Source organism: Acanthisitta chloris, unplaced genomic scaffold (genome assembly GCF_000695815.1).
Source record: "Acanthisitta chloris isolate BGI_N310 unplaced genomic scaffold, ASM69581v1 scaffold14724, whole genome shotgun sequence".
Classification (NCBI taxonomy): domain Eukaryota; kingdom Metazoa; phylum Chordata; class Aves; order Passeriformes; family Acanthisittidae; genus Acanthisitta; species Acanthisitta chloris.
Genome location: NW_008669964.1, coordinates 1 through 15,362, shown reverse-complemented (window position 1 = coordinate 15,362; position 15,362 = coordinate 1). Strand labels below are relative to the sequence as shown.

Here is a 15,362-nt window from a genome sequence, read left to right as displayed (position 1 = left end):
GGAACTCAGAACAGAATTTTTTTCCACATACTCTTTTGGAGCTTTGTTATGCACTAGATGCAAAGTCCTTTAGCACAGGGAATACTTACTCAACTCCAAAGTCTTTAAAGGTGCTTTGCAGTTTTCAGGCTCTTAAGACAACTAGAAAATCCATATGCTCTCTCTACATCATACATCACAGAGCAATATACCAAAGCTAAGCAAATGACATGTCCTGCTTTTTAAAGAACACCCTCTGTTTCTTAGCAAACTCTTATCTGTCATGGAGTTATAAATAATGTTTTCTCAAATACAGATTATGCTTTAAAGTAGTAATTATGCAGGGAGATGTCTACTGGTTATATAGGTATGAAGTTGTGCTATAAATGAAGTCTTGCAGAGAATCATAGAATACCACGTTGGAAAGGGACCTTAAAGATCATTTGGTCCAACCTTTCTTGGCAAAAGCATGGTCTAGACAAGGTGGTTTAGGTGAACCAACACTGGGGCATTCACCACTTCCATGGGGCGATTACTCCAATGGCTGACTGTTCTCATTGTGAAACATTTTCCTCCTCTGTCTAGTCAGAATATCCCATGGATTAACTTGTACCCATTGTCTTTTCCATATGACTCCTTATAAAAAAGGAGTCTCCATCTTCTTTGTTTGCATTAGGAGCAAGCTTTGCTTCAAAGGCTTCACATCGTTGTTCTGCACTTCTTCAGTGACCTAAACACAATATATCTTGTCTTTCCTTTCCCACTCTTTTGCATGAGGGAGCCTTTCTGTCTGTCCTCTTGATAGCACCCCAAGAATCTGCATTCCTTCCCAACATGGTAATATTTGCAGCCATATGTTCCTAGTAGGCCTGCCCCTCCTTCAGTCCTGAGTGTGACTCATGCAGAACTCACTGTTTTCTCTTTCCATGAATCTAAGCTGTATGCTACGTGCAGCATAGTTCCCCCTTCACGACTCAAACTTGGCAGACACTGCTGCTTAGTGGGATCTATTGAGCCTGCAAAGAGAGGGCACAAAGTGAGCCAGGGTCACATTAACCATCAATATCCTGCAAACAAAAAAAAAAATCACAGCAGATGACATGCCCTCCAGTTGCAATCTAACACTTTGGCCCCTTCCTTTGCCACATGACCTGGTAGTCAGAGAGGCCTATCCTATGACCTAGAACACCAGCTGCCTCTGCTGTTAGGTAATCCACCAGAGAGCCTTGTGCACTAAGGAAAATGCACTACAGATTAGCTCTCCCCGGTCACTCCTGACTAGTCTTAATGCTGCCCCATCCCCAGCATCAACATTGTCTCCTGTTCACTGCCCTGGATCTCGTGTTTCTTAGTGGGTCAGTGACTTGGCACCTTCCCTGGTGTCCTCTAGGTTCATGTGTAGGATGTGAAAGGACATAAAATGGAACACCAAGCGGCTAAAACATGACAAATTCAAAGAAACCTGGTGAGCAGAAAAATAGAACAGGCTTTTAAATTTTTTTTTATTCCCAATCCCTACAGGACACATTGGTGAGAAGGAATGTACAAGAAAATTATATTGGAAGGACTCTATAATAACACTCTCTATATACTTCTACAACTAAATATTATACCAATTAAAGAAAAAAGCAAACATTTTTATCCCACTGAGATTTTTATCCCACTGGTCAGAAGAGTCTTTCACACTGTTGCACACCAATCATGGAACATCAGATAAAACCCAAGAATGGGCCTAGAAAGGTTAACAGCCCCTTTTTGAGCCTGGAAACATGGAGCTGATCCACATAAAAATGGAAAATCCAGGTATTCTGGCATGTAAATTTACATACTTCAGCAGGTTTGTGTGGGAGAACAAACTATCAGATCCACACCTTGAGATCTGCACATAGTTACTGTATTTGTGAAAACAGATCTGACAATGACTCTGACTTGAGTTTTGTATGGATCCCTAAGCTAAGTCTCAAGTCTTTTTATGGAGATAAAATATTGCAGCTCATATTAGCTACTCAGTTTAATCTACATCTCCAATTTTGAAGTTATTCTGGGCACTGCTCATTGTGTAGCTTGGTCTCATTCTTGAAGGCTAAAGGCTGATGAACACTGCTCTGATCTCTGTTACTTGTTCCTCTAGTAACTTCAATCATATTTATATCAAATATTCTTTTCTTCTGGGTGTAAGATCTATACAAGCATATGTTATACAAGCATAACTTGTAATCACCTTTGAACTAAAGTCAAAGATTCAGGGAGTTTATTATAGTTGGTTTCCAAAGGACAAAGTTGAAAGCTTATAGCAGGTAGAGTGAGAGACTTCAGTTAATTTCCGTTTTGCAGCACTGAAGCAACAAATGTGAGTACTGTTACACATGCAAAGACAAACAGTGGTTATGAAAAACATCTATTTCCAACAGCTTTCATTAGGGTAAAACTACTAACTTTTTATTTGCAATGACATCTTAGTAACTGTAACTACTGAGCTAGAAAGGCAGAAATCCCTTATGGCATACTAAAATTGACAGGAGAATCAACTCAGAATTAATGGTGTAATTTAAATGAACTGAGTAGTATGGCACACTGGGTGGCTCCTTTAAGACATGGCTTTGTATAAGAAAAGATGTGGCATTTCCCAGACTGTTCAGTACCTGTGTCAATAATAAAAATCCCAAAGCAAATCGTAAATTGGTAGAAGTTCCCCTAATATCCATTTTATAATAAAAACAGTCTATACAGCTCTGGCTATACTCTTATGATAGCATCAGTACAGAATGTAGGGTGTCACAGTGTAGAACGTTGCACTAATATGCCATGTTAGCATTTGCACTATGTGGAAGAATATAGTCCATGCAAAAGCACTTCAACAATATAGTTCTCTTGACTGAGGGTGTTTGGATGAAAATATGGATCCACTTTTACATTTAATCAAATGTCATGCCAAAAAAAATTTATTTCTTTAAACAAGTATCTTTTAAAAAATAAGTCAGAGGAAGAAAAGTGACACTTTTCGACTTAGACAAATATAAACAGGTAACAATCATTCATCATCCAGACTTAAAGCAACATTTTCACCCATGATAACAAATAGCAAGAAAAAGACACTATTGCTTCCCTCATAGGGAATAAGTTACAAACGTGACAGCTCACAGTGTATTTCTAGAAAATTATGGAACTTGTGACTTTTATTACTTTGAATATTGAGAATATATTTCCAAGCTTTGAATGCCTCATATTTTCCCACAGAACAGAATAGTCACCTAATAACAACTGCCTGAATGAGGGAAAAAGGTCTGAAAGAGCAAAACTGTACCCTCCAAAAGACAGACCTCTGTATATTACTTATACATCACTGCTGCAGCATTTGATCCCACCATAAATACACCGACTCTCAGAGAGGTACTTCTTTGAGCAGGGAAACTCATTTAAAAATCTTGGGCATACATAAAATGAGTATGTTTGCCCTGATGTGCCACAGTAATTGCTATAAAATCAGCAGCTGAACTTGAATCTCAAAATTATAACTGGGACCTAACCACAAGAGCATTACTTTCCCGATAAATAAAAAGATGCTCTAGAAATCTATTTCCAAATTTACTGGTTTTGGAAAATAACTTTGCTGGAAGGGAGTGTTTAGTTCATCAATACCTACTTACTGCAGGAAACTTATGTTCAAATTTCCTTTGAATAAAATACAAGGAAGCTGTTCCAAGCACAAAGGCACCACCTTAGGTAAAGGAGCAGGAATTTGGAGAGGTATCCCTTTTATGCAAATTCAGGTTTTGGCGTATAATTAATGAACAATCTATGTAAAATCTACTCTGACAGGGACTCCAAGTGGAAGAAACACATTCTCGGAGACTTCCAGTTTATCTGTGCACCAGAACTGAAGAAAAAAAAGCAAGCAATGGTACAGAGTCAGTGCATAATATAAAGGCTCTAAAAAAACCCAAACCAACAACTGCCTTTAAGTTATACTTACAGCTAGGAGGGACCATCTGATGCAAGCACACCACAAGACAGGCGTAGAGCATACATGGCATGATCCCTTCTTACACAAAGCATCTCTACTTCATAGTTTTTCCCCTTTTCTACTGTTCCTTTTTCTACTTTCTTAGATCTCAACTCACCACTGTGGGGAAGGGAAATAAGAAAACGTTTTAAGCATTTCCTACCCCTATCAGCACTAAATTCTCAGAAAATGCAATCTGATCCTTCGAATTGAGTCTTGAAGTGGTCAGGTAGGAAACAGTAGGAAATTGCAGAGGAAGGAAAAGACAGTCATGGTCTCATTCCTGTCCACAGCTCTGGAATTTTTTCAGGATAAGAGGATGGAAAATGTAACAATTACTAAAAATACTACTGCTTTATTGTGCTAATAATATACTACTATCTCACACTATTTCTGTGGTGGAATATTGGCTGGAGTACCTAGTTTTAAAAAACTACATTCTCACAAAATTATCACTCACTGATGTTGCATTGAGCTGCTTAGATTTAGCAAGGCTAACAATTAATGGCACAGTTTAACTATGGCAGTAAGTTTCCTTGAACAAACATTAAACTATTAATTACATCACCAGTTTTGTACTTGGCAACAAAACTCCTTTATTTTCACCGTCACAAATACACTGCTGCCTGCAATACAACCTGAAACAATGTAATCAGTCCAGTCCCTAGTTCAGCTACCAGGACCCATCACATTGTTTTTACAAACTCTCTTAATATGCTCTCTGAAATGGTAGACCAAAGCTTTGCATAGTGACAGTATCAGCCTTTAAACCCTGTGCAGTAAATACACTACAATAAATCACAGATGCTGAAAATAAGAAACCTTAAAAATCTGCAATGTTAGGAAAAAAAATAAAATGGACAGAACTGAAATGGCTTCCAAAGGCAATTTGAAATAGGAAGTTAGTTGAGACATGCAAACCAGTAACATTACCTCAGCTCCTCAGAGTTTGTTCCCTTTGATAAAACACTGTTTAGCATCTTCTTTAAGGCCTTTGAACTTTTACTTGTCCTTCAAAAAAGAAGGTACATTAAACCACGACATTCCTCTGAGGGGAAGGAAATATGGAGACTACTGACAATAACTAAAAATGACTCTCTGTAGAGCAGAGGCAGATAGCACATTGTAGTAGTAAATAGACCAAAGAATTGGAATAAAGCATTGAGAAGGTGAAGCCTGAGTTTTCCCACTGTCTATTTCTGCTGAAGGAACACTTTGTCCCTTGCTGGACACATTTCATTAAGCCAGGACATTTACCATTTCAAAACACATTAAGTCTGTTACTGCTCTTAGATGAAAAATCCAGAAACTGACACCCTCCCAACATGGAACTTTGCAAAAATCTGCTCTATGTTCTGGAAAATGGGGTATATATGGAAGTTTGTACACTAAAATAAGCTTCTGTGCCCCTTCTATATCAAAATCTTTCTAGGACTTCTTGGCAATTTGGCAGATGAGATAATAGAATTCTCTTCCTGTCAAGACAACATGGATTATAGCAGTGTTGTATACTCAGTTAACAAGCAACTAAGTAAAGCCTTTAAGATCAATTTCGGATACAGAGCTGCTAAGGTAGTCACCTGCAATTAGGATTCATGCTTTACAAGTAGAAAGACTAATACACCTGTTAATAGAAAAGATCATAGGCATGGAGAGAGTAGTCTACAAAGCCACATTTATTTGCACATGTACAGAACAAAGCAACAGATGTTATTGTTTTCCATACAAAATTATATAAAAACAGTATTCACCTTCATAGATAACACCATACCACTTTAAGTTGTACATTCAGAAAGCATTCTTGCACGCACACAACATTAGTATTAGGTAGTCCCAGGTAACTCCAACACTGCAATGTAATTATTCCTAGTGGTATGAAGGGATCAAAGATTAGTCTGCAACTAAAATAAAAAGAATCCTAGCTGAGAAGCAAACTGGAGTCCTTCCTCCACTGGCCACCAAAGCAAGGATCATCATTAGACAGATTAACTGTCTCCAGAACACAGATGTAAATACTACCAAAGCACCTGCAAAAGGCAGGTAAGAGTGACTTTCCAGACTGATGTGAGCTATCTTGGCCAGTGTTAACATTCCCATTTAATCACTGCTTGCCTATGGATAGGAAAGTTTTCTAAAACTGGAGGGTAAAATTGAGTAAGAGCTTGTGATTACAGAATAAAACAAAGTGTAGATCCAAATCAATTACTTGCCCTTCCTAACCAGCACTGGGGAGATTATTTAATTTACTAGGTCTTAAAATTCCCATTCCTGCAAGGAATAGAGGGGAAAAGGCAAAGTTTTACATTTCCTGCAATACTGTCTCCCTACATATGATCTAAAAAGGGGAATTGTCAACAGGACATCTCAAACAATTTATTTCAAATGCACATTTATTTCTACAAAAAAAAAAAAAGTTTATGATACAGAAGAAATGATCATACCTACTTAAAGGTTTGCCTATTAAAATATACAGAGGAACTTAATGAGTACAGGATATTTTAAAAAAAAGATGCAAAGGAGTGTTAATCTTTTATTTTTACATTTTCAGGAACTTCGCATAATTTTGGTAAGTAACCTTTTACAAAATTATGTAAAAAGTACAAGAATGCCTGGTAAACAGTCTGCATTTTTCCAAAAGATTTTTTACAGCATGCAATTCTTAAGGCAGCCTTCTCTTCCTCCTTACAAGGAATCCTTTCACTCAAATAATCTTCTGCTGCAAAGATTAGGCTAAGGAAGCTTGGTCTCTTCTGTTAACGCCTTTTGTCTTTCCTGTCTGATTTACGGTCTCTTTCACTCCGTGAAGTTCTCTTGCCTGACCGACTACTTTCTGATATAGACCTCTTTCTGTCAGACCTTGAACTTTTATCCTTTGAGCTTTTGGTATCTCTACTCCCACCTTTTGAGGACTTGTGACTTCTATCTACTCCTGAAGCATCCCTTCGCTTCCTGTCTGTGCTCCTCCTGCGTTTTCTATCTCTGTTATGCCCTCGGCCTCGGCTTCGACTTCTACTTTCACTGCTGCTAGAGCTACTGCTGCTACTGTCCCTGCTAGTACTTCCACTTGTAGTGCTGCTGCTGGTGGAACTACTTCGACTGCTACTGCTGCCAGTGCTGGAACTACTTCCACTAGTAGTACTGCTTGAAGTACTACTGCTACTACTGCTGCTGCTACGGCTATGACTCTTACCAGCTTTGTTCCCTGCCCTCCCCCTGCTTCTACTCCTAGTCTTACTCTTACTTTCTACACCTGATGTCTGATTCTGCTCTGCCTGTGCCTCAACCACCTTTACAGACACCACAGCATTTTCATCCTTGTCTGCCTGGGGCTCTCTATCCTGGGTGGACTGAGACAACTGAGGTGACTGTGATAGTGGCACAGACTGGGGCTGACATAGAGCCTCACCCACAGGTTCTGTCTGACCTTCAGATGCTTTCTCCTGTGTTTCTTCAAATTCAGTTTTATTTTCTGTTTTCATACCTTTCTCCTTCTCAGGAGAAGGAACATTACACACTTTTTCTGGCTGAGCATCACACTCTGGTTCTATTTCTTTGCCATTTTCATTTTCTACAGGTTCTACACTATCTGCCTCATTCATTTCAGCCATATCCTGCTCATTATCCACTGGCTGAATGTTTTCACTTTCCTCTTTTACAACTGTGGCCTCCTCATGCTGATCATCCTGTTGCTTGTTATTCTCCCTCGCCTCAGTAGTCTCTTCTACTTTCATCTCCATATCATGTTTCTGTTCATCCTCTTCCTGTTCTTTCTCTGCATCACTATGCCCTGAAGCTGAACCTGTTTTTCCCTTTTCTTCCCCTACCTCCTCCATTTCTACATCATTGTGCTGATTACCTGTCTCCAACTCTTCCACCTGCTGAGCCACCTTACCCTCTTCCTGCTCCTTGTTCTGTTCTTCCTTCTTTTCTTCATTTTGCACCTCCTGCTGTTCTTTTTCCTTCATGGATTGTCTTCTGGGCCTGGCCTCCATTTTGTTAATCTGCTCTGCAAATTCATTTCGCCTGCTTTCAAAGAGTGCTAGGGAACAAATGCATAAGTGGTAGTTAAGATAATCTACACACACTGAAGAAAGTCTATTTTCCCTTTAACCATGAGCTAATAAGTTATCAAATTGTTCTAATTTATAAATACTGCATCCTTATTCGTTCTGAAGTAGCAAGCCATTCATGCATGATGAAGAAGACTGCTAGTTACCATAACAAAACAAAGCAAAGGGGATAGTCAGCTCAGCTGAGTATCAGAACGTTAAAGCCCTAAATCTAAGCTAACAGAGTTTCTGACTTCCAACAAATAGTCCATCAAAAGAATACCTTAATTTTCTGGTATTTATCTATTAACAAGGTTATACATCCTAGGGTAAATAGAAGACAGTAAGAATCAGCAAAAAGCTGGTTAGGTATTAAGAAAGCTTAAATACTGCAAGGTATTCAGACAGGTGAGCTAGCTTCTCTTATTGCCCAACTCCACATGACGAACAAAAGCTCCTACAAAAAAAAACCAACAAACCAATACATTCTCAATTTAATAAAAAAAGATCAGAGGGACTACCATCAACCGGAGTATTTTAAATTGTTTTCCATAAGAAAAATATAGTCATCCTGTGAAACAGAAATGAACACACATTAAAGTAAAAAAAAATATCATAAAGTTCCAGTGCTGTGCTTAAGAAAATGCTTCCCAAATTCTTTGTAAAACCCTGCATTTCTTCGGGTCTTCAATCCAGAGTCTGCTTTGCAAAACTGGTACTAAAGCTAACAAAGGACAATGTTTTAAACACATACCTCTGAGGTTATGCATACACATCTTTTGACTTCTTGCAAGAGAATCAAACCATATCCAATACAAAAATAAGTCACTGAAAGAGTAATATTCACTTATGATGAACAGCCACATAAGATCATGCCATTTGTCCCAAGCACGAAATTCATGTATTTAAGCAGAGGCTTAAAAGAAATTTGCACAGTAAACAGAGGGAGGCAAGAACAAGGACCTTTGTATCACAGAGACTACTTACCATTCATCTTTCTCTGTGAATCTTCCATCAACTTCTGCGTCGCAGGACACATTCTGCCAGGTATGTAGAACAAGTGAGGTTTTGTCTTTGTTCTTATGTATTTAATTATTTTAGCGTTATGTTCATTCCATTCTTCTTGCTGAGAAATGAAAGAAAACAACCCTGAGATACACAAGAATAGCTTCAACAAGAGAAAGATCAAGAGCAAAACTAAAACTCACCAACTGAGCAAGCTCAACCTTTTGCTCCAGCAACCGCAGCTCTGTCTGTTTAGCACGTCTTTCTTCAAACAGCTCTCGCCTCTCATTTTCAACTTGCTTTCTCTCTTCCTCTGCCTGCACTTCAAGTTTTTGTTCAATTTCTTGTCGTCTCTTTTGCTAAGATAAAAAAGAAGTATCTTAGATTTTTTTTTTCAAAATCAAGAAAGTGTTCTAGTTTGGTCCACTTAAAATTTTTGAATTATTTGCACTATTAAAGGCATTCCTAGAAATATATTAACAAGTATCTTCTCAATTACTAAAGGTAAAGGAAGAAAAGAGTCTTTTCTTACATAATTTTTTGTGGGTAAACTATTTAAGTATGGGGCCCTGTGAATTCCTGTCTGCTTTTCTATCATTTGGTTTGGATTTGAATTTGCAATATAAGCTTCAACGAGGTATTTTTTCCCCCTCAATGGCAGAAAAATAAATATGTTTCAGTTATCAGGGAAATCACACAGATTTCCCACAAAGTTAACTCCTCCAGAAACAAATGAAGAACTGCAGACTGGTGCTGGTGACCAATAAAACAACTTCGATTGTGAATACTTCCAGTATATTCACTGCTAATTAGATATTTTGCTATAATCCAGAACTGCCCTATTTGTATGTTTTAGACTGACAGATGCTCAGATAGTCGTCTAAGAAAAATGTAGAATTTAGTGTCTGGACAACAGCTGCCATAAAACTCCTCAGGCCTCTAATTTATAGCAAGCTTATATGTATTAAGAGAAAAATGTCAATATGAATTCTCAGAAAAATGTTGCAAAGAGCAGTAACTCTTTGAAGTCTCTTTGTGCAAACACATACTATTATAAATTTGCCAAAGACTCCGTGTTTCTATACCGTCCTAATCAATAGGTTCTTGTCCTAAAGCAAGCAGGTGAAAGAGAACTTTGGTCTTATGTGCCACATCACAAGACATCAGGATATCTAAATACTGAATCTGAAAGTAATCAATACCAGCACTGCAAGCCAGCTCTGCTAACACTACACAGAAAAGACTTAAGTTTAAAGACTTTCTATCTACTACCACTGGACTGCTGCAAGTAGAACTTTGAAAATCATTTTTTAATCTAAAGGTTACTAGTATTAACTGAGTAACGCATTTAGGGCAACAATAAACAAATACCATACCCTTCACAATCTAAAAGGGCATACTAGGAATAAAGTTACCACCATCCTATATACAAGATTTTGTTGAGTAACCACTAAGCTGTGCAAAGCCTTTGCACACTGATTTCATAAAAACAGAAATGCTTCTTAGCTACACTGGCAGGGGAAAGCCACTTTTAGTCAAACTGAGAACATAATACAACCACAGATTTCTGCACACTTGGTTGTAATTTAAACACCTGGACCACACGAGCGTAGGCACTGCTTCAGCAGTACCAAATCACCAGGATTTGCAGAAGCAGCCTATGACCTCTTAAACAGCTACCTGATTAAATTCCATTTCCTTTGAAATGGTCCTCAAGTAACATAAACAAGAAAAAAGATCATCTCATGCCTCATGCCCTCATTCCACTGAACTAACCCGAACAGAAACCTACATACACTCTCACCACTTTGCTGCACCTGCAACCTACACTGTAGGGAATTTTCATTTCTGTTTGGTAGTTTAAACACACAATTTTGCTTTACGATTTACAATCTGACAGAAGTTAAAGTAAGTACCCTCTCAGTAGCAATAGCAACTGTGGACTCTTGCTTAAATTTTTGAAGAGTGCCCATCAACAGGCCAAATATACGTCGATTCCTGAAAAAAAAGATTAAAAAACTTGAGATTCAGTTCAAGTACTAAGATTTTTATTTGCATAAACAATCATAAAAACTTCCCACCTCCAGAGATTTATTTTTAAAGGCTCAGTGTTACTCAAGGCCAACTGCAAGAGAAGACACATTGACTGCGCCAATGGTCAAGGATATAGTTTACAGTGACATACCATTTTTCTTAAGAGCAAGACACAGCTCTTATCCCTAACACAGTACAGTTAGCACTAGGAAAACTGGAAGCCTGCACATTTTGCATCTAGAAACAATGACACTAAGGAAATATTAAAAAAAAACCTAAAGGAGATGGTACTGAAGAAAGAAAGATCGAGCAAATACAGTGTGAACTACTAGTAAGGCAGCAAACTGGAAGGTCACTGGGCTTTCTGAAAAACATCCACTCTCCCCTCCTCAAACTGCTTAGAGGATTAAGGAGAAGTGGAGCCACAGCTTATCTATCATAGTTCTGTAATGATGAGACACTGCACTGTGGGATGAAACAAGAATTGCTCTCATCCAAGCACATGCTGTTTTGAGAAAACTTTAGTACAATTATTCAACAAATTCCCTTCTTCTGAACAAGAACTAGTCTCCTGACTTTCACCTTTTCTTGCCATTCAATCCCAAATTAAGAGTTTACAACAAAAGGCAGACTCTCTTATTTGCCTTGAACTTTTACCTGATTAAGAGAGAAAGGAAATGCTCCTGTTTTCACTAGTACCACTCATCTACTAGTACTGTTTTCACATACTACAGTGGCACAAACCTGACATGGAAAGGTAAAGGTACTTGTGTATTAAATAGTAGAAACAGGAACAAATAAAGAACTGAAAACTAGAGATTACTCAGAGTTCATTTGTATACAAATGGCATCCCAGAAGACCTTGAGCAAAATGAATAGTTTTGTGGATGCTGTCCTCTTAGACAGCTTCTTTCCACAAGTCATGCAGAGACCAATACTGGTCTTCTCATCTCCCCAGAGATTACTGGAGTGAAAAACCAGTAAAGCTACAGTTCTGAGGAAACAAACTTTTAGTGCCTGAAGCCCTAGGTAGTCCACTAAGAGTTTTGAAAGTCTTCCTGTGAGGAAAGCAGTTGGAAACTGGTAATGAAAGCAACTGCAGACCATTTGGTGTTGTAACTAGAAGCAAGCAAAGTGCCGGTTTTCCATGCCAGTTATTCTGTGAGCCTTAGCAGAGAAGCTCTCTATAGTCCCTTATTCCAGTTCTCATTCTTCTATTTATTTGGGGTATGGATTATTATTACACTAGGTCACTTGCAGTCTGAAGTGAATGGAGTCCAAAAGGCTGGACACACTTGCCAACTTGTTTTCGCAACACCTCTTACCAACAGAGCTGCATTTTCATAAGCTACCCTGCGACAAATAAAATATAGGAAAAGGAGATATACATTGGAGTGATCTAAAAAGAAGCAGGCAAAAGGAAGGTCAGACTCTACACCCAATAAGAAGTTTGAAAGTAATAAAAGAAACACAGGCTGGAAGTACTGTTAATTTAAAAAAAAAAAAAAAAAAAAAAGGAGGGGAGGAGAGAAACACAGACCCAAAAGCTTCCTTCAACCACCAAAATCAGTGATGAACAAAGACAGCTGTAACAGTCTAAAATGTTAGAGTAAGCAGTGAAGTTGCATAGATTTCTGTCTTACACAGTTACAACAGCACTAGCAAATCTGCTCCTGTAGGTGGCCTGAGAAGGAGAATCTGTCAGTTAAGTGAACGACGCAATTGTTACTGCTGTGAAGTATTTTGAGATAATATTATTTTTAAAAATAAGTTTTATACCATTCTGGCAACTTTTCAACATAATCTTTGATCCATAATAGCCTGTGTGTAATACTATTTAAATCTAAAGCTACTTCCTATGCTGCACTGAAGTCACACATTATTGTTTAACAGGGATTTCTGCATACCTTTGTTTTCCTTTTTCATCCATATTTTGATCTTGTATAAGGTCTCGACGTGTTCGCTCTTTGGAGGTAGCAACAACAGAAGATGGCAACGCTGGCTGCAACAAAGGAAAGCAAACTGCTTTGTTCATCATATTCCAGTAAGTTTCTTCCTGCACAGCTCCATTTACCATATATTACCTTTTTAATATCATCATCCTCTGCGTCGCTTTCTTGGCGTGATTCTCTTCTTGTCCGACGTTCTCCACCCAGCCTGAGCAAGAAAAAGTGTTAGCAGCCACTAGAGAATGTGTATTTAGGACAGCATCTCTCCTAACATGAGAAAAAGACAAGTCAGCATATCTAGTCAGAAGAACCAATACTTCCAGTAAAAAAATCTACCCACTGTTCCAACGACCAATAAGTAGCATTTTACAGACAGAATTTACTGTGAAAATCTGAAACAAAAATTTAAATTTTAATACAACTTGCACAATAAAGCAGAGCAAACCCCCCTCCCGATATTACTACCATCTTTGACATTTTAGAATACATTTGGAATTATTTCTTGTTTTAAATGTTTGCACTTTTCTTTTTCCAGAACCTCTAAAATGGCTAGTGGTATAAAGGGATCACAAGACAGACTTGAATGTGCCAAGGTAGGAGGGTTGGTATGATTTATCAAGTGGGAAATGCCATTTAAGTTACCTACCCAAACACCTAGAAAAACAGTGAGGAGGGGTAGAGTGAGAACACCTGAGAACATGGGTGAGCTAAGGCTTTAACAAAGAACAACTTAAGATAAATAATTTAAATATAAATGAATAATTAAGTTATTTTCAGCTTTCACTCTCAGCTTTGTAGCACACCACTTTCCTGTTTCCCAGTGTTCATTTTCTGCTAACTCAAATTCCAAAGCAATCCTTGCTTTAGTCAAGAACTACCACTGCATGTTAAGTGTCCACAGCACTTCAGCTCACTGAAGTCACATCTGGCTGATCTGCATCCAGGTGTGAAAGCTCAAAATCTGAGACTGTTGTCACACTGCATACATTCAATTTCTCGAACAGGAGAGCTCAGCCATAACTCAACTCATGTCTACTGTACACAAATCTGCCTACTAAGGAGAATATAATACAGAAGATTGCACACCAAGTGAAACTGAAAATTCCAGGCACCTTTGCATTGCTGTATCTTTATATTATCGCTCCTGTCTTTATATTGCACTAAGGTATGAAAAAGACACAGTTATTTGCAATGATCTGTATATACATGCAACAAGGACTGAATATGGAATCTCTGAAGCAGGCAGTGAAAGTCATCAATTGTTAACAGCTACCGATTTACTGTTACAAATTCTCGTTCTGAAAAGCAAGTTCTCTGCATCAGTTTTTGCACTCACCTACTGGATGCACCTTCAAGATCCCTCTGTTTGGCTGGGGGTCCTCCTCCACTATCCGAGAATCCACGCCTGAAAGGAAAACACTTGTCATCTCAGAACGAGTTAGGTTAGCCCTATTCTGCACAATCAAACTGTATGTTGGCTTTGTGGTCATCATGTAAAAAACAAATTTTACTCAGTTCTGTCACCATTCTATTGTTATTACTGCAACAAAGTGTTTAAACATTCTGCTTGTGTACCAACTAATTTCACCCGAATTTCTGCACTTTTTAAACTGAGTAACAACACTGAAACAAGTGTTATATTAATTATGTTCAAATGATCTTATCTGCAATAATTTACAAGATGTCTCAAGCCTTAACCAGTGGCTTAATATTGAAATTCAAGAAAAAAATCCACTACATGCTCCATTAAAAGCTGCTTAACAAAAACTGTACTTTTCATTCTCCTGAAGGGGTGGGAAAGAGGAAGAAATGGAAAAGCCACAATGAAGGACAAATGGTTTTATCTACCTGTATTTTAAAATTCCTGTCATTTTCAACTGTTTCTATCCTTCCTAGACCATCTACCAGTTTCTTAATTACCAAGAGACTATTGTTGAACGACTTCAAAGAGACAAGGTCCCAGACACACAGACTGCCTCCCCTAGCTTTGATCTTTTCCCGTATTTTGGAGGCGTGAACAGCTGAAAGCGTTAGGGAAACTCGCCAGTTTAAACTTGTCGTAACTCACAATGAAAAGACACTTCAGATTTCAGGCGGTGCCATAAACCCCGAAGCCCTGCGGGGCAGCCTTGGTGCCGCGTACAGGAACAGGAGCGCGGCGAGCGACGCGAGCAGAGGGGAAACAGCGCAAGGGCAGCGACCCACTGCACCTCCTTACCTTAGCAATAAGCTCCCGCGCCCTCTACCTCCACCGGGGCCTGTGAGGGCTAAGAGCCTGTTCTGAGGGGGCCTGAAAGAGACAGCGCGCACAGTGAGTGTGTGCCTGGTCGCCCCGCGGGCGCT

The 15,362-nt window shown here is 38.7% G+C and overlaps 1 protein-coding gene across 1 annotated transcript; it reads right to left on the bottom strand.

Annotated features, from left to right (window-relative positions):
- Window positions 1-5,638: 5,638 nt before the first annotated feature.
- On the bottom strand, window positions 5,639-15,309 carry PNN (pinin, desmosome associated protein; the record flags this gene model as incomplete). The annotated part of the gene is made up of 8 exons (XM_009073519.1): window positions 5,639-8,021; window positions 9,019-9,157; window positions 9,240-9,395; window positions 10,953-11,034; window positions 12,978-13,072; window positions 13,155-13,227; window positions 14,356-14,424; window positions 15,238-15,309. Coding segments are annotated over 8 exons (1,972 nt in total), but the record flags the coding sequence as incomplete, so codon positions are not given.
- Between the last annotated feature and the right edge of the window lie 53 nt (window positions 15,310-15,362).